The sequence below is a fragment of the Cydia fagiglandana genome, chromosome 13, assembly GCF_963556715.1.
Source record: "Cydia fagiglandana chromosome 13, ilCydFagi1.1, whole genome shotgun sequence".
Taxonomy (NCBI): domain Eukaryota; kingdom Metazoa; phylum Arthropoda; class Insecta; order Lepidoptera; family Tortricidae; genus Cydia; species Cydia fagiglandana.
Genome location: NC_085944.1, coordinates 4015926 through 4035001, shown reverse-complemented (window position 1 = coordinate 4035001; position 19076 = coordinate 4015926). Strand labels below are relative to the sequence as shown.

Below are 19076 nucleotides of genomic sequence, written 5' to 3'. Positions count from 1 at the left end.
GTCTTGCGCTTATTTTGCGTGATAACATACGTCTTTAGCAATCGTCTGTCATCATCTATAGAAAACATGCGTGCGTACTCGCAGCGTATTCATTAAATCTGCATGCATTATTAGAAATATACTTACTTGAAAGCCATTAGATTCTCTCGGCCCAATTGGAACTTTAAGATACGTCAATTAATTATTTCTATCTAATCCATATCGTTTTCTAGATCTATTAATTGACATATCTTAAAGTTCGAATCGGGCAGACTGTCGCGCCGCTCCTGAGCGGCTACCGCAAAAACCGAAATTCGCAAATTGCGGGGATTGTTCTCGTTTACTCCAATGAAGGCGTAATTAGAGTGACAGAGAAAAATCCCCGCAATTTGCGAACTTCGATTTTCGCGGTTATAGCCCTGAGCCAGGCCTACCTACTGATAACTTAGTGAATTCTCTTGTATTTCTCAAGGACATCAGTGCAGCACGAAGTGTGGACAGCCCGCCGGACCCTCGGAGTCGGTGTTGGGATATTCGTGGCGTTGCTGATCGCGACGCCGGTGCTTGTCCTCATGCTACGGAACACTATTACTACCATGCAGGTATGTAGATATATTTTAATTTCAAAGGAAAGATTGATAAAAATGCCTTCTACGAGACTAGGTGAACTTCAGGTGATCTTGCGAATTCATTTTAAAAATTGAGAAGCTATTACTCTGCGGCTGACTGGGTGAATGAACGGGGCAATAGAAACAGCATGAGGATTATCTACAAGTATTTCTCTGGCGCCCAATGTTTGTCTTACCTTATCTAAACTTATGCATTTCGCCACATAATTTAGTAACCAGTAAGTCCAATTTACCGGATATTTTTGAGAAAAACAATCGTCGTTGTACCTAATGACGCATTTTCCCCTCAAGTATTTAAATATTAGTTGGCTGTAATACGTACATATACTCGTATGCCTTGTAACCGTTTTATGGAAATTATCATAATGTTAAAAGTGATTCCGTTGGTTTTCCTTCATCGGCATTGAAAGGGTAGAATGAATAAATGTGGGTTTTGATACGAATCATTATAGGCTGATGTATCAAGTTAGTCTTTAAGGTGGTTCGCTTTTCATACAAAATTCAATCAAAGCTCATTAAGTAACTACACACTATTAGTACACAAATATTTCCGCATTTATCTTCTTTCGAATATTCGTTTGCGCGAAATTAACAGGAAAACAATGTTTCATACAGAAATCATGCAAAAATCATAGTTAACTTTTCATCAATTTTACGTATGTGTGTGTCACAAATGTCGTGTACAGATACATATGCGACGTTGCCATACCATTTCCGACGTTGCCGGGCTGACCACGGCTCGAATTTGGAGTGCCGTCATGTTTAGTGCAATTTTGTTGACACTGATACTTGACAGGTAGTTAATTGACCTAAGCGAGAAGTTCGTCAGCTTAGCTAAGAACTATCATGGCGTGTTATGCAAACAGTCGCTTTTTTGCTTGCAAACGGAAGATTCCCGGTTCGATCCCCAGTCATATTGTATGCTGGAACATAACTTTTTGTATTTTTGTTACACCTAAATTTCGTATTGTTTTTTTATTTTTATTTAATTTTTCTTATTATCATAAATCGATTATTAAGTATGGGCTACACGTATTCTTTTATTTTTACAAAGATAATTAGAAATTATACTCTACCTAATCTCTCTGATTTTTACAATCAGGACATCCTCACTGCAATAAAAACCGGGCAAGTGCGAGTCGGACTCGCGCACGAAGGGTTCCGTGCCATAATGCAAAAAAAATAACAAAAAAAACCAAAAAAAAACGGTCACCCATCCAAGTATTGACCACTCCCGACGTTGCTTAACTTTGGTCAAAAATCACGTTTGTTGTTTGTTACGGTTCGTGAGATACAGCCTGGTGACAGACGGACGGACGGACGGACAGCGAAGTCTTAGTAATAGGGTCCCGTTTTACCCTTTGGGTACGGAACCCTAAAAAGAAGTGTATAAAATTTCCTGTGGTTAAAAATAATGGATTTTGTCTATGAATGAAAAACACAATTATTACTATAGTTTGTTTTTTTAGCATTAGAAATAAGGTAAACAATCTTGACGTGTCTTTTAATTGAAAAACACATTTTAAAAATAAGTTACGGCAAATATGTAACAATTATAAATCTAATACGATCATTTATATTCTTCTGCTTTCATAAGTAATCGTTTTTGATTTTTAAAAAACCTGATAACACTGAGTATGTGGGGGAAGCGCTGCTGGCCTAGCGGAAAGCAATTCGGAGGTCGCGGGTTCTAACCCCGGCTCGTACCAATGATTTTTCGAACTTTTGTACGAAATAGCATTTGATACCTACCTATTTATACACCGATACCTATTTTTCGGTGAAAGAAAACAATGTGAGGAAACCGGACTAATCCAAATAAGTTTACTCTCTGGGTTGGAAGGTCAGGGCAGTCGCTTTCGTAAAAACTAGTGCGCATGCCAATTCTGGGATTAGTTGCCAAGCGGAGATTGAATATCTGGGAGACCGACCAAAGCTTACAAAACATAAAAACTCAAAAATGCGCGTTTTCTCATAGACCTAGCTAAGAGATCAAACCCCTTATAGCAAATTTCATCGAAATCGTTAGAGCCGTTTCTGATACCATCCAAATATATAAATAAATAATTATATATCTAATAATTGCTCGTTTAAAGGTAAGATAACACAAAGGAGAAACAAAAAGAAACTACCTACTCGCACCAGTCTTGAACCCCAATCCTCTTGCACGTATTTCCACGAACATACCGTTACGCTATTGCAACATACTTACGTTGTGTGAAATTGTCTACTACAAGGATCACGGAAACACTGTTTGCATGTGTGAGTAATAGTAGGAAAAAACGTGACAGCAACATTCCGTCGAATTAAAAAGGTGGTTTTTGCACAATGAAGTATTCAATGTTTATTTTAATAGTTCAATATTTACTTAAAGAGTGCGCGAAACATACTTTTAAGTATACAAATACCAAGACCATTTCACAAAAAAATTAAATCTGAAATTTTGCAAAAGTGGTGCCATCTAGCGAGAGTTAAGTTTTGAGTAACCTAGGCGAACCACCTTAAATGACAAATCTTTATGACGTTCGTAATGACGTTAAATGAAGGATAATATAAGATTGAATATTCATACCAAATAAGGACTTTTCGATTACTTTCATGGTTATGTACGATTCCCACCAACCGGGTGGGGCCTATTTCCCAAATGATATTAGTCTAATTTTATTAGTGTGTTGTCATGGCAACCCATACGATTTGACAGTTCGTGGACTAATACTATGAGTCTAATACCGTTCGAGAAATGTGCCCCTGGAGTCGGACCGCACAGGAGCGCCTTTCAATGTGCCTATATATTATGTATTTATGGCAAAAGCGATGGGGTCCGTCCGAAGCCGTACGCGTCCGCAAGGAGCCGACCGGCCTGTGGCCGTACAAATGTGAAATGCGCTGCGACTCCGCCCGTTCGGTAGAAATTATACTTTATTGTATGGTATGTAGATTTTCCTTATATAATATAATTATTTCAAAAACCTGTTACGTGATAATTTTCTTCTATACTTTTTCGAGCTGTGACGAAAGTCAAAATGTAAATGGTTCGAAAAGTTCTGTTGGCCAAATTATTTTCATTTTATTATACTGTACGTCATATGGCTCCTCTACACGTTGGCCCAACCTATTGGTCCAATATGTTGGGACAACGTGTAGAGGGGGTATTGGTGTCGGTTGGCTTTTGGCGCGCGGGATGGCGATGAGTTGGCCGCGGTGTCGTTTTTCGGCCGCACATCCAAGGGATTGGCCAAGCGATTGCGGTACGCATCTACACGTGGCCCAATCGGCAGTGCGTGCTCGGACGCGGTCGAGGGTGGACGTTCATGCTTTTTGGGTTTTTTTAAATTAAAAATGACGAATACGTGGCCACGTGTAGTAGCGTTCCGACCAAGGCACGGCCAACTCATGGGCCAAGCGTTGGCGGAGCGTTTGGCCAACGTGTAGAGGAGCCATAAGACAGGCGTATAATGTTCCAAAATGTGTCAAATTAGGGGAAACCAGAACATGTAGTAGTCCCCATATGCAAAAAATACCTATTGGTTTCCTGGCAACCTCAAATTATGCATTCGAAAACAGACAAGTGTGATTTGCCATTAAAGTTTGAGGCCATTATTTTGAACGAATCGACAACCCAATCGGTCATTTTTGACCAAGTGGATGTGATTATCGGTCAGACTATCCTTGAGTGAGTCACTATTACCTATGTGAAAACTACGTAGGCTTTACGTAGGCGTAACTTCAAACTCGGGTAAATCCATTCGACACTCTCAGCAAATATCTACCCTATTCTATTCTTAACACCAAAATTTCATAATCTGACAGATGGATTTACCCGAGTTTGAAATTTGCGACTTAATTTTACTCGTTAGTGTAGTTCAATAATACGCTAATAAACATTTTAAACAATTTATTATCTCCAGTTCATATTTAAAACTTGAATAGAGGTAGGAAAATTTACAATACTAAATAAAATATTATAATAATCATAATTACGCGATAGTCACAGATTATGCATGAGTTTACTGCTAAATTCTGCTACGTCCCTATTGAATACAGTATAATCAAGCTTTTTATAATATTGGATTTGCAAATTATAAAAAACTAAATCATAGACTCATTCTATGATGCACTAGACATATTAATAACTTAAAAAGTATTTTTCAATAAATTAAATAGGTACTAATAATTTACACTTTACACAGCCGTAGTGAATCATACTTACAATACCTACGTATAAATAATGTCATAGGTAAATCCTAGTATAGTACTTAGGACGTCATGAATTGACTTTAACAACCGTTGAAACGATTAAATATTAATTAAATCGATTATAAAAGTATTTACACAAAAATAAGTTAAGTTATAGTAATGGCACCATTGGCACCTCATAATTAGGCAACAGTTTGGCTTATAAAATATAATAAAAAAAGCAATGACAAGAAAGACTATGAATCGATCGATACTCTTAATATTTCTTCATTTCTGATGTATGTAGTATTCGAGTAGGTACTTGTATGGGAATATGACTGTCAAAAATATTTTGACAAATTAAATTTGCATTTGTATTGGCAATTTTTGGTGTTATGATTTGCTCTATCGTGAAACATTAAGATTAAAGATGCCATTTTGGAACAACATAGCATTTTACCCTTATATATATTTAGAATATATTTACCATAATATACTCAATATACTCATAATTATCAACACCTTATTACATGCATACACAATCTTGTTTTTAAACTTATTCAGTTTTCAGTCTACGTCTAACTAAATCACTTATACAATAAAAACTAAAGTTCATAAATATGACACTCGTGGAATTACAAATAAAAATATTCTAAACTACTGTATAAACTTTAAGAGGCATTCCATTTGCTGTCCCGTACAAACACATTTAATTTCGTATATTAGGTACGAAATTAAATCGTTTCGTAGTTAGTATCTACATTTTTTCAACGTTTCAAGTCAATGATTATATTTTAAAAGCAGAAGAAACTCCTATTGTACCTGCAAATTTTCAGAAAAACTTGCATTTGTATGAGAGAACGGTAGACAATTTCTAGGAATACTCCATAAACAAAGACTTAATATTATAGACGGTAAAAATGGAGCTGACATTGTTGTTTTCTATAGTTACTTTGATTATTAATGGGTCATTTACAAATGTAATGCGGTTTTGTTTAAGCGTAAAATGTTTCGCCTTGTCTCACGTCATGTCAGCCAGCCTGTCGGGCTAGCACATGATCGGTGCGACAGTATCTTGCGGCGAGATACACTACCCGTCTCTATCTAACAATGTTAATTAAAGACAGACGGGTAGTCTATCTCGCCGTGAGATACTGTCGCGCATTAGAGAATATAACCAACGGAGTGGTCATTAACAGGCGTTCCCCTCTGTCGAAAAAAGGCGGCCAATGGTCAACCACATGTTAAACACATGTATGGACTGACGTTTATCTGACATGGCTATGTTGACGTTACGTATACATTTGATGTGCCCCTCCCCCGCAAAAAACGGCAGACTATTTTGTACCGAAAATTATTGACATGGCGTCCCCGTTGGTTATATCCTCCAAGTGTCGCGCCAATCATGTGCTAGCCCGCCTGGGGCCTATTTCTCGAACGGTATTAGTCTAATATTATTAGTGTGTTGCCATGGCAACACGTACGACTTGACAGTTCGTGGACTAATAATATTAGTCTAATAGCGTTTTAGAAATGGGCACCTGTTAAAACTGGAACTACTTAGTTAACCTATTGAGCGTCCGCTTATTCAATAAAATAAATACATTTGGTTTCATTCTATACAGTCATCGATGACGGCTACTCTTTCGAGTACACAATATTGAAACTCCATCGCTGGTTCAAGCATAGTTCAGGTACATCGATCATCTTCGTAGTTTATTCTGTAAAAAATAAAAATAAATAACTTATTACACTGAAATGTGACCATTAACATAGACAGTTTGGTTGTGATCTGGCATTCAACTCATAGCGATGTAATTAATAATTGACGTTAAATAAAATAAAAGAGGTTTCTCTATACAGATGTAGTGCATAATTATTTTTACGGAAACGCGTTTCGTACGTGTCTTGCTATTTCATTCAGTCCCGGTACAAAAGGTACCGAGGTTGACTGAAGTAGCATGATAAATACGGACGTTTCCGAGAGAATACGATGGAAAACAAATGCACTACATCTGTAAAAGTTTAGTATTTCAATTTTTGATATTTATCGTTATCGCATCATGCCCTCCATCACATATAGTTTATAGCTTATATAACTTTTATATGTATACTTTAAAACTAAAAAATACTGTTATTATCGTTTAGAAGTCCGACTTGCAAAAAGTTACATTGGGTGATACAAAAATATTAAGTAAATATTTTTTAACTTCGCGTTGGCATCATAAATAAGTATGTACATGTATGTAAAGATTTTTTATAAATTAACGTTTCGTGTACATGAGGTCAACAAACGTAAGTTTAGTATAATTAGTTACGTATTTTCTTGTACCATCGCCCACACTGTTAACTGTCCATCGGTAAACCTTATTACAAAAGGCATAAGGTCCACCGATGTACAGTTAAGAGTGTTGCCGTTTGTACAAGGTTGGTTGGAAATGTGAACAGGTTCATTAAAATAATACTGAGAAAAATAAAGACAGATTTTTTAGTGCCTAATGCAGATACAAGTTTAACGTTCAACATCCTTTTTATTGCTTAATTTGTAAATATAGGATTTTTTTTATAACAAATACATAACTACATGTTTATGGGCCAAGAGGTATATTGTTCATTTTGCCTTTGGATAAACTTGTTTTTGTTATTGTTGTTATTAATTTGCTTTATATCTGGAAATGTCAAATTATGTACTCACTCTTCGCATGTAAAACACTCGTTCTCGAGTAATATCCTGCCGTGAGCGCAAACTTTCTTTCCATTGATTATTATTGCTGTAATGCTTCTCTTTAATCTAACTTTTATGTCATGATTAACTTTAGAAGGCACACTTTGGTTCATTATCGTGATTGCAGGCGGATTATTTGATTCACTAACAGCATTTGTAAACACTGTAGTTGCGTCTTTGATATTTCGATATAACGGATCACACGCGACGGAAGAAATCGCTATGACGCATAGGAGTATTGGCTCCATTGTTACGTGTGGCCACGGCTACTGTTACCACCAGACTGCAGGCTTGCAACCGTAAGTCGGCTTTATGGCGAAATTGTCGTACGTAAAAGGATTCCATCGGAGTCAATGGTTGCGGGTATGGTTCCCGCTGGGTTCTAACTTCTAAGCCTATTTCATACTGGGTTAATTTATTTACGTAATAAATACGTGGTGTCATGTAGGAAATATTCAATATTGTAAAACACACATAATAACGTAAGATTTTTTTTCATAATTATAACCGAATAAACGCAAACTGCGAGCGTAGCGTCTCCTTTTCAGCTTGGGCAAATAAACTTTCGTATGTTTGTCTGGCTGTCCAGCTCTGCTTTCACGTACAGATCAAATATCTCAACAGATTCTAGTGATATTTTACAAGCCGGTCCGATAATTTCATATGTACATAGAACTGTTATTGGCAATTTAGTTGTTTTTTTTTTTTCAAAATGGCGGAGTCATGGGGGTCTAAAGTATTAATAGCGGAAGAGTTGTTGGCGGCTCTTGAAACCATTCATCGGCAACGATAGTAGCGTCGGATGTATGCAAGCGGTCATGAAACTCATCAATTCATAATGCATGCCCAAAATTACACCAGTAATAAATAAACGTACGCTTATGCCACTTGATGGTAAAACTTTTGAGCTTCTTATACGATATCGACCTCAGTATTGACTCAGTAGCTACAAACGTTAAGAATTAAGGTGAAATAGTTGGATTTATATTTATTCAATTAACTATAAATCCGAATTTAAAGTCCTTGTATCAATTACTTATGTGGAAAGTGTTAACGTATAATTATCAGCTTGGACGTAATATGTAAACAGACGTAGAATATACATATTGCATACAGGGTGGAAAGGCACGACGATCCTTCCCGGAAGTATTAGGTCGTTTAAGTGATACAGAGCAGATTGGTAATGGTAAGAATCGTTAATTGAGTAAAAAATAAAAATACCAAATTTTCTACTTTTTAACTGTGGTGATAACCCTATAGCATGTGCACATGACGGCTAAAGGACGGCTAGGTTAAGGATCTCCGTCGGGAAAGCTCGGGACTTTACGCTTTTTTCCGATCGTTGACAGAATCGCAATGATGTATGAATGACGCATAAATGACAAATAAATCAAATGAATGCAAAAATATTACAAACAATTTTATTACTTCCTTAGATAATTACTTTTTGCCAATATTTAACACTATCTTCTCTTCACATACGGTTTTCAAATGTACCTCCGTGTCTTATTATAATGTACGCCGCAGCCCGCACCCGAGCCCGCGCACATTGCCCATGCGATAGCTCTTCGTCATTTTTCCTCCGCAGATTGTCAAAAGCAGCAATTAGCCTTTAATGTCTCATTTCGTCCGCAGTTTCACATTCCGTTTGGTACACCATATCTTTTACACAGTCCCACAAATTTAAATAACCACAAGCATCTAACAACGGTATTTTATTTGAAGAATATGACATTAGATAAGTAAAGTTCAATGACAATTTAATTTCAAACATCAGACGTCTTGTACTCTTGTCTATTTTCTGCCACGCAAGAAGGTTTGTTAGTTAGGTATTTAAGAAGTACCTATTTATTCTTGATGTATTCTTAGTAGATATTTCATTTTTGCAAATTCATTTGGTCTATCAAACACAACCTACTTGTATTTTTTATTATTTTAGATAGTTTCCAATTATTCGAAAATAATTTTGTGAAACGTCTTAAGAAACTAAAACCTTTTTATCAGTCAAGGAAACCAGAGATATTTATAAGACGATTGCGTACTTTTGAGTGGTTGTCAATGTCACAATATTTAAACTGTCGTTGTAAACAATGTTGTGGTTAGTATTATTAATATTAAGGAATAACATAACTACTTTATTCAAGTATTGAACAAGTGGAACCACTAAGAAAGCGAAAATCCTGCAACGATTCTTACCGTGTTGTAAGCAGACCTAAGAATAGTTGGATGGCAACAAATTAGTACAATTTCCTATCGTATACAGATTGTTTACTAGTAAGTTCATTGACCTTGTCACCTGTTAGGGTTAGAACAAAGTAGTTTTTTGCATGGATGTTTAAAAGGCCATAATTTAGAAACGGTTGCCCATATTAACATAGTTTCTATGGAGAAAATGTAGAGCTTAGGCTAAACAATCCGCCTTTTGCGGAAAGGATCGTCGTGCCTTTCCACCCTGTATATGTATGTATAAACGAATACTTTAAAAATATGTTTATAGCAAAAAATACTATAGGTACCTAATGGTAATGTTGTAACGCCAGATCATTAAAGGAAGGTTGTCCTCTACCCGCCCAGAGACCTATAAAAAGGTCTCCTGTTCCATACTAATTTGAATCTTTGTTTTGTCAAAACAAAGTTAAAATTGTCTTGGCAAGTTTTGACGTCTGGGCGGCTAGAGGTTTTGTTTGTATATGTAATACAGGTATAAATGTTGAAAAGTAACAATTAACTTTTGTTAAGGATTTTCGAGTGTTTCTTTTAAGCAATCGACTACACTGACTAAATATAGGTTTTCTTAAAATATAAAGTATAGGTATATACGTACTCTCTACACGTAAAACACTCAGATCCAATTGCTATCTTATTTGACGGACATTTTGTTGTAAAAATGTGTCTCCGCACTCTTCGTTGTCCATTTATGTACGATTCAACAACAATTGGTTTTGTGCGCACTATATTTCCACTCCGTAAAACTGTTCTAAAATCATTGTTTATTTTATCTGGTTCAAGCGAGTTCATTACCATTGCATTTTTATCAAATTCTTCATCGATACGATTATTCACACCAACACTTGGCACTGTTTTAAACTGGTTATTTTTATTCATTTCTTCACTCGCGTACATTTTCCTTTTGTGAATTTTGTTTACTGGTTGACTCGCGATAAGGTGCGCGAAGGCAGCGACGCAGAAGGCACAAATAAGAGGCGACGTCATGATAGTATGTGATCAGCTGTACGGCTATATTGTGACTGATCTTGCTCGGAGCGATCACGGCTTTATATGAAAACTCATGGGTAAAAACAACGTGATATTTTTTTTAATTTGGCTTTATGACCTTTACATACAATTTTTGTTAAGCACCTATTTCTGTTGCAATTTAGAATATTATGTAGGTTTTTGACGCATTCCCCTAAATTTTAATTAAAAGTCTGGTACAGTCGTCATCAGATATATCGGAGCGGCCAAGGTGTTCACAATATCTGAACCCGCACTCTAGCGCCTTGACAATAGAGGCGTGTTCATATATTTGTGAGCGGCTTGACCGCTCCGATATATCTGATGGCGACTGTACAATGTATTGTGTCAATGTGGCGTAAAGGGTCTGTCATCGTTTTGCCCCTGGACTCTTAGTAAAGGTGCAGGACACGTCACACAACGGAAATCATTTTATTGGTTACCTACCTATGTATTGTGGGCTCGACTTGTCTGTATACGCATCAATTTATGTGTAAAAGGGTTAGTTAGAGTTAAAGGGTCAGTTAGAACAAAATTTTGACAGTTCCAAACAACTGACAGGCCGATACCGTCCGGCGGACTGTTAATCAGTGGGCCCCTAGTGTTTAGGACAGTCATCAGTCATTGAAAATATATTTTTGGCGTAACATGTACCAAATGATACAAAAATCAAGTTCCTCGGCTGTGTGTTATCGGTAGGGACTTTTTAGAAAAAATGTGTATCATTAACTTTTTTTGAAAAACTATCAACTCTTGGGTATTGACTAAAACAAAGATATAAAGTGTCACCAGTGTTTCATACAAATTTTGGGTGTCAGTTTTGTGACGCTCCATGGAGAATGTATGTGAAAATTCATCATAAAACTGTATTTTCTTTTTCCTTTTTAAATCGATACCTCGATAGTCCTGAGTAGAAATAATCCAAAAGCTGTCGTTACCCTTTTTTCTGAAAATGCTCTGCAGTATTGTTGGCATAGAGGCAAATAGAGGCAAGGTAAAAAATACACTTGTTGAAAATCTTCGTCTTAAATTGGATACATTTTATCTATTACTTCGTAGTACGATGCCATATTGAAATTTATTGACGGAACATCTATTGGCCCGTATCGGATTTTGAAAAAAGACATCTATTAGATATCTTTTAGACATCACCATAACGAACGACGATAACGATATGTTTAAGATCTAACCTGTCAAATTTGACATTTGCGCGATACTGGAGATACTCTTGAACGATTTCCACAGGATATGACATAGAGATCCAATTCACATCTAATCTTACTCTATCTAACGTAAAAGTGACATTGGTTGCCCGAATTGCGCTGCAAAAGAGAACTAGTTGATATCTAAACTATAACGTATCTAGAATGGATTTAGTACGTGTCGTCTCTTGTGAATATCTTGAAGTTCGAATACGGCAGTATATCTTAGTAAGTAGAAGCGGAAATTCGCAATGATGAATCTAAAACATCAACCCACAGTTCAAAAGTATTATTTTGTAATATGTTTGAGTTGGTGTGTCATTCATTATTAAGGCCGATAACCGAAATAACTTGAACAATACTTCTTACTTTAAAATAAATCAATAAACAGTTGTTTTTCGAAGTACCGTGTAGAAAATTAAAGTTGGAACAGCCCCTTTAGAATAATTATTTAATCTTTGTTAAATGTTTTTTAGACTACCTACCTATCTACAGAAATATCACAGACTTAAATAAATGTATATCCTTTGTTTTTGCAAAACATTGATTCATGCGTTATGCTTTTCAAATAAATGGAACATTTCTAGTCTGTCGCTAAAGACATTTTAAGTGAATAATATAAGTACTTGATGGAATGTTACAGTATGCTTCTTTAAAATGCTTACTGAAGGTTTTTCGTCCCGTTTTCGGTGAATAATTGTAATATCAATACACGGTGTAACATGAGGAAACCGAATAATTTTCACAGCCTGATTATATTTAGAGGCAAAAATGTCTTATAAACTTTTTTGAAATTCGCCTAGTTTGATAGATAATATTAATTAAAAAAAAAACAAGTTGTTATTGTTACATAGTGTAAAAGGCCTTTTTGATGGCGATGTTGCTGCTATGGGACGTAGTCTAAATATCCTTATTGATAGATGTCAAAAAATGACAAGAAACACTTTGGAAACACTTACGTTACTTACTTACGAAAAAAAAAGTGTAAAAATCAATTTTAAGTGACAAGTTTACCAATAACATTTATTTCTCATGTACAAATACATTCAAAAAGTTGAAAAAACAAAACAAAAAAAAAGTTTTTTTTGGCGAAATTTACCTAAACTCATATTACATTTTTTCCTTCTTTTGAACTCAGAAATGCGTGGTTAAAATTATTAGGTTTCCTCATGTTACACCGTGTATATCAGATATTTGCGCCTTAGTGTCATTATCGTATGCAGCAATATACCTAATCATCATTGGAATTCTTTATTTAGGTATGTCTTGCTCTTGTTATAGGTATAATATATGGAAAGCTATAGAAAACAGGAAAACAACTCATTCGTTAAAAATTGATGTTTTAATAACAAAACCAATAACATTTGTTTTACATTGTATTTCGATATAACAAAACAGTCATATTACAAATGTATAAATATTGTATAATATTTCAATCATCAAGTATCATACAAACACAACCTTTACTCTTCAACATTTGTATTGTTATAATATTCTATATTGTAATGTCAATAGTACGAGTAACAACAATACAAAGTTAATACTTAATTAAGGAATGTATAATCTCATTATCTGTAGAGTTACACCAAGAAAAGCTGGCAACGATTTTGATACCGTACGCAGCGCAAAGTGTTATTTATAAGTCATAATTTCATAAAAGTTTGATGTTTAAAATAACACTTGTACTGCGCGAGCTATCAAAATTGTTGCAGACTTTTTTTGGTCTCACTCTAATTAGTTTGCGTTAGCTTGACAATAAAATTAAAAATAATAATTTACACGAAGTATCTAATCTAAAATACCATTTAATCTAAGTAGGTAGGTATGTTATCCCAGCGATCAAAGTCAGATAAAACCTACTTAAACATAAATTATTTAAATTATGAATATATTCTTCAATACATATTTTACCGTGTTCTTATTTAAAATCTCACAACTAATCAATACATATTTACAATAACTTAGTTTTCTATAAAATGCGTGCTGCCTTATTATAGCAATTGAATATAAGTAGTCAATAAAAACACGGTAAATAGGAGCAAAAATTCTTAAGTTACTTAACCTTAAAGATAAAATAAATATAAGTTAGGTAAGTTAAGTAAAAGGGCCCACAGATTACCAGTTCGGACGATATCAGCCTGTCAGTTATTCGCCACATATACCTTTTGTGATAAACTGACAGGCTGATATCGTCCGGCGAACTGGTAATCTGTGGGCCCCTTGAAGGTTAAAATTAGACTAATAATGACTTTTATTGGAACGTACGATGGTTTAATACTGTATTTAAGCATCCGCTCTTATTGCTTAGCTAAAAATAACTATTTATAATAATAGAATAAGCGTAACTGACACTTATGTTATATCACTATCGCTTTTACCTATAGTTGCACCAAACAAAGTCTGCAGCGGATTTGATAGCCCACGCAGTGTAAGTGTTATGTATACGTCATAATTTCATAGAAGTTTGACGTTTAAAATGACACTTGTTCTGCATGGGCTATCAAAATCGCTGCAGACTTTTTACGGCCTGACTATACACTGTAATGCCATGTAACAGTGTCTTTTATTAAATAAATAAATAAATAAGTGAAAAAGTAGTTGAACAAGTACAATTACAATGTTAGTACGAGTATACGCCTGCACGTAAAGCTTTTATAGCTAGTAGATAAATTAAAATCTATGAATACATTTTCATTAATAATTCCTCTAGCCGCCCAGAGTCCTATTAAAAGGTCTCCCGTTTCATTCCAATTTGAATCTTTATTTTGACAAGACAAAATTGCATTTGACTTGGCACGTTTTGACGTCTGGGCGGCTAGAGGATATACCAAATAATCACGTTCCTATTAAATTCAAAGCAAGTCAAAACGAGACAATGCTTTTTTTTATACTGAAAATTTACAAGAAATAGAGAGCACCATGTTTTGCATTTTTCCAACGGATTAAACAATAAATATATCACACGAGATCACTATGAGCTAATTACTTACTGGCCTATTTAACTCATACACATACACACAAACTGTTTTGGTATTAAATACATAACCGACTAGTTGAGGTATTTACATTCTAATAACTATTTGGTTACTAATGTCTAAAGTATTCAGAATTGTTTTCGTTGTAATCAAATTATTTGTAGTATAATTAAAGGGGCCCACTGATTAACAGTCCGCTGGACGGTATCGGCCTGTCAGTTGTTCAGAACTGTCAAAATTTTCTACCTGACAGGCCGATACCGTCCGGCGGACTGTCAATCAGTGGGCCCCTTTAGGCGTTTGCTCCAAATCACTTTCGTTGGCCAACCAAACTTAGTTAGGCTTTAACAAATAACCGAACGCCATCAAACTCAACAGCCAATTTTTTATAACGTTGGTAAGTCTAAATTCTTTCGTTATACTCGTATCATGCTGCTGACAGCTATTTACATTTCAGCATTGAATAGAGTGGCGACTGACGACCAACGTGGCCAAGTATATCGTAACAAACCTTTTATTTTAAAAATAAAAATGTGTTCCGATTATTTAGCCACTTTGGTCGTCACTATCTATGTATTTGATGCTCACTGTATCTACCGGCAGATCGTTCTTCTTCTTCCTCGGTCCCTCATTGATGAAGATCTCGACCATGTATGTTACGTCTCCACAGTGTGCGATCATAGGCCATATGGGTCACGCACTGCATGTGGCCGCCAACCACCCTCTTCACAACATCAGACCATCTCGTGGGTGCTTTTCCTCGCGCTCGCTTTCCCTCTATTTGGCCCAAGATAATCTGCCTTTCTAGGTCGTGCTTTTAGACCGCATGACATGACCAAAGAAGCTGAGTGCGCGTTCTTGGCAGATTGTTACGAAGAACCAAATATTGAACTCGAACTTCATAGTTTTATCAAATAACATTGTAAACATAATGGATGGTCCTTAAACGGCACTGGTAACAAAAAGTCACTTTAACAAAAGTTTCTTTTTTAAAGCTGCGTATTTGAGGCTTGCATAAAACTGACACTATTGCTCTTATGTTGCTAACAATCCCCCGTTCTGAAACAAAGAAAGGAATATGTTCATTTATGCTGATTTTAACTAAGAAATAAATAAATATAATAATTATATAAGGTATCGAAAAATCATTTAAAAAGGGTAAATCTTTATTATGTTAGAGATTATAATTTTGTCATCCGATTTCTTAAATATTTACAGAGTTTTTACATTGTCCGCTCCGAAATCGGATGTCAGATGATACTTGGAGAAAAACAGCTGCTAGACAGTGCATTTGGCATCAAGTCCTTCTGTTTTGGTTTAAGGTTATGTTTTTATAAATAAATATTTATACAATGAAGAAAATAGGTACGATATACAGGCGCTTTTTTACTCGTTTGTGGTCGTATGTATCCGACATTCGATCTCGGATCGGACCATATGTAAGCGCACTTATGGATTATGGTGCCTATTTATTATGAGTACCTATATTAAATTTTTATTAGAATGTAAATGTCCAATGTAAGTAGTAGTTATAAAAATCAGTGAGGTAAGTTTTCTGTGAACTATTTGTCACAGATATGTATGACTACAAATACATTCCCAATTTGTGATCGCTTCGGTGACACATACTAAATTACATCAGTATTGAATGATAAAATTCCTTTCAACACTCTTGAAAGTATTGAAAGTGTGACATACACGCAACATTCGAATTAATAGCTTTATTTTTGTTAGGCTTACAGTTCCAATTCGAACGTGCTCTGACATTAAACCGATATCAGAATTATAAAGGAATCATTTCGCTTTGACTTGTATTAGTGCGAGTGATACGCTCGCGCGGATGACAGCTGCACGTTCAAATTGGCCTGCAAATTGCATACAACTAAGTACAAAATACGCTCGAAATACGTTCAATATACGCCATGATGTAAAGGGGCCCAATGATTAACAGTCCGCCGGACGGTATTGGCCTGTCAGTTGTTCAGAACTGTCAAAATTTTGCTCTAACTGACAGGCCGATACCGTCCGGCGGACTGTTAATCAGTGGGCGCCTTAAAGTAGAAGTACTAGTGTTCGACGCAGAAAAATTTTCGCCATTCAAATTTAACCTATATTACTTTGACATACCGGTTTGTTAAAATAATCTGTGATAATTATTTATATAACAATTATTCATTGTGCATGTAATAAAGTAGGTAGTATTGCATTGCATTTTATCTTGAAGAACAAATTTGTTTTGTTTGATATAATTAACGTCATCTCCTGACTCAATGTCAAAAAAACTTAGTACTTATGACATTTATAAGCGAGAGCGTTTATGTCTATTTGGCTTGTATAAACTTCACGATTGTTTTCGTCAAAATTATATTTAATTATGATACTGTAAATTTAGGGGAGACCGAGGTGAGTTGTGACAGAGGAGAGTTCTGACATTGTCGATTTTTTGATATCTATTGACTAAAAACTAGGTCGAAATATCGCGCGTTTGTTAGTTCAAGTTGCGAGCTAACAAACGCACACTGTTGCGAGCTCACTAACAGTTATTATTATTAGATTCCAAAAAATCGACAATGTCACAACTCTCCTCTGTCACAATTCACCTCGGTCTCCCTACTCAACTTCTTAAGGCCTAATATACATTATTACAATACACTTACGTTTCTATCTACATAATAATTAGAACCTTTCATACACAATCAAGTAGCATTTTCCTTAGGTTCATCGCCTTCTCAAACAGACGAAATTTATTTCAATACCCTCGTCCTGTCCGTTGTGATTTTAAAAGAAAAAAAAATACCATTTTATAGTAATGAATAAAAAGCCTGGTTAGGTTTAGGTTACACTGAAAATTATTTTTTTTACTCAAAACGTGAACCAAAGAAAAATCAACTCTATTTTCCAAATAATTTGGTTCAAATTTATACTGAGTTTGCTGGGCTGGATGAGGATATATTATTGAGGATTCAAATTAAAAATATGAAAATTTAATTTAATGTTTACCCATTTAATTATAGTGGACAGTACCTAACAGTAGTGTTTTGTTCGCTACGGAGCATAAATGATGGCTCCCAGTGGCGGCGCGTTAAACATATCCATAGGCAAGCCGGGGTTAATTTGGCTTACATATTTCCTTTACAACTCTGCTCAAATGTCCAAAAACAGGCAAGCCGGTGGGAAACGGCATTTATGGACGCGCCGCCACTGATGGCTACGCAGGCAGGCATCTAATCTAATACTGCATGAGTAATTTCCATAATTCATTACTATTGGTTACTTACTGCTAGGTAGCAGTTTAGCACTAGCGTTTGATAGGTATCAAACATTGCTAGTGTGTGTAGTATATACAAGGAAAAGCATAACAACATTGTAAATACATTATTTACGATCACTAATTACATCAATCAACAACGATTAACGTCTAGAAGTGCGGCGCCATCTTCTTGTTATTTATATTATACCTATTACATGTTGCCTACTTTTATACTTTGAATGGCTTCTAAATGTTAGTTGTTAGGACGCTCATACGACATTTTGCTTGTTAAGGCCATGCGAAGGTCTCTTAAGAGCGTGTGCTTTTCAATTAGTAATAAATGAGGAAAAATCAACTTTTTCTAAAGTACATATATTTTTTCTAAGATGTGCTTCTCTATTTAAGAACGCCGCAAATGAGATATCGCGATTTAAAAAAGGAAATAATAAATAAATAAAAAACTAACGAGCTTTGTATATAGACACGGAGAAACCTATTTGTTAAAGGCCAAAGGAAACTGCGATTATTTTTCCCTAAGTGATCTATATATTTACTAATTATATTTACTATTACCTGACCGCAGTTATTGAATGCTCAATTATAGCAATTTAATAGTTAAATGGCTTGTCATTCTGTACCATTATATCATTTTAAATACTTGAGTAGCTTGAATGAAGTAACGTAACGTACGTATATATCCTATTTCCACTTCTTGAGAATTTACTGTGTATCATGAATGACATGTTTAAGGATTTATTATTTATTCTTAGTACTACTTATTTATATTAGTATCTATTAATTTTGCATATTTATTGTAATGTTCAATTCCGACTGACCATATAATTCAGTAACTATATCAATGTAAACATTTTTAAACGAAATCTACTAGTGTAAAAATTATGAATT

At 35.2% G+C, this 19076-nt stretch overlaps 1 protein-coding gene across 1 annotated transcript in view; it reads left to right on the top strand.

Moving 5' to 3' along the window:
- Positions 1-19076, top strand: part of LOC134669867 (atrial natriuretic peptide receptor 2-like) — a 50381-nt gene that overhangs the window by 12679 nt on the left and 18626 nt on the right. The window contains exon 4 of the mRNA XM_063527485.1: positions 452-581. Coding sequence (XP_063383555.1) covers positions 452-581 — 130 coding nt within the window. The remainder of the gene's footprint in view (positions 1-451; positions 582-19076) is intronic.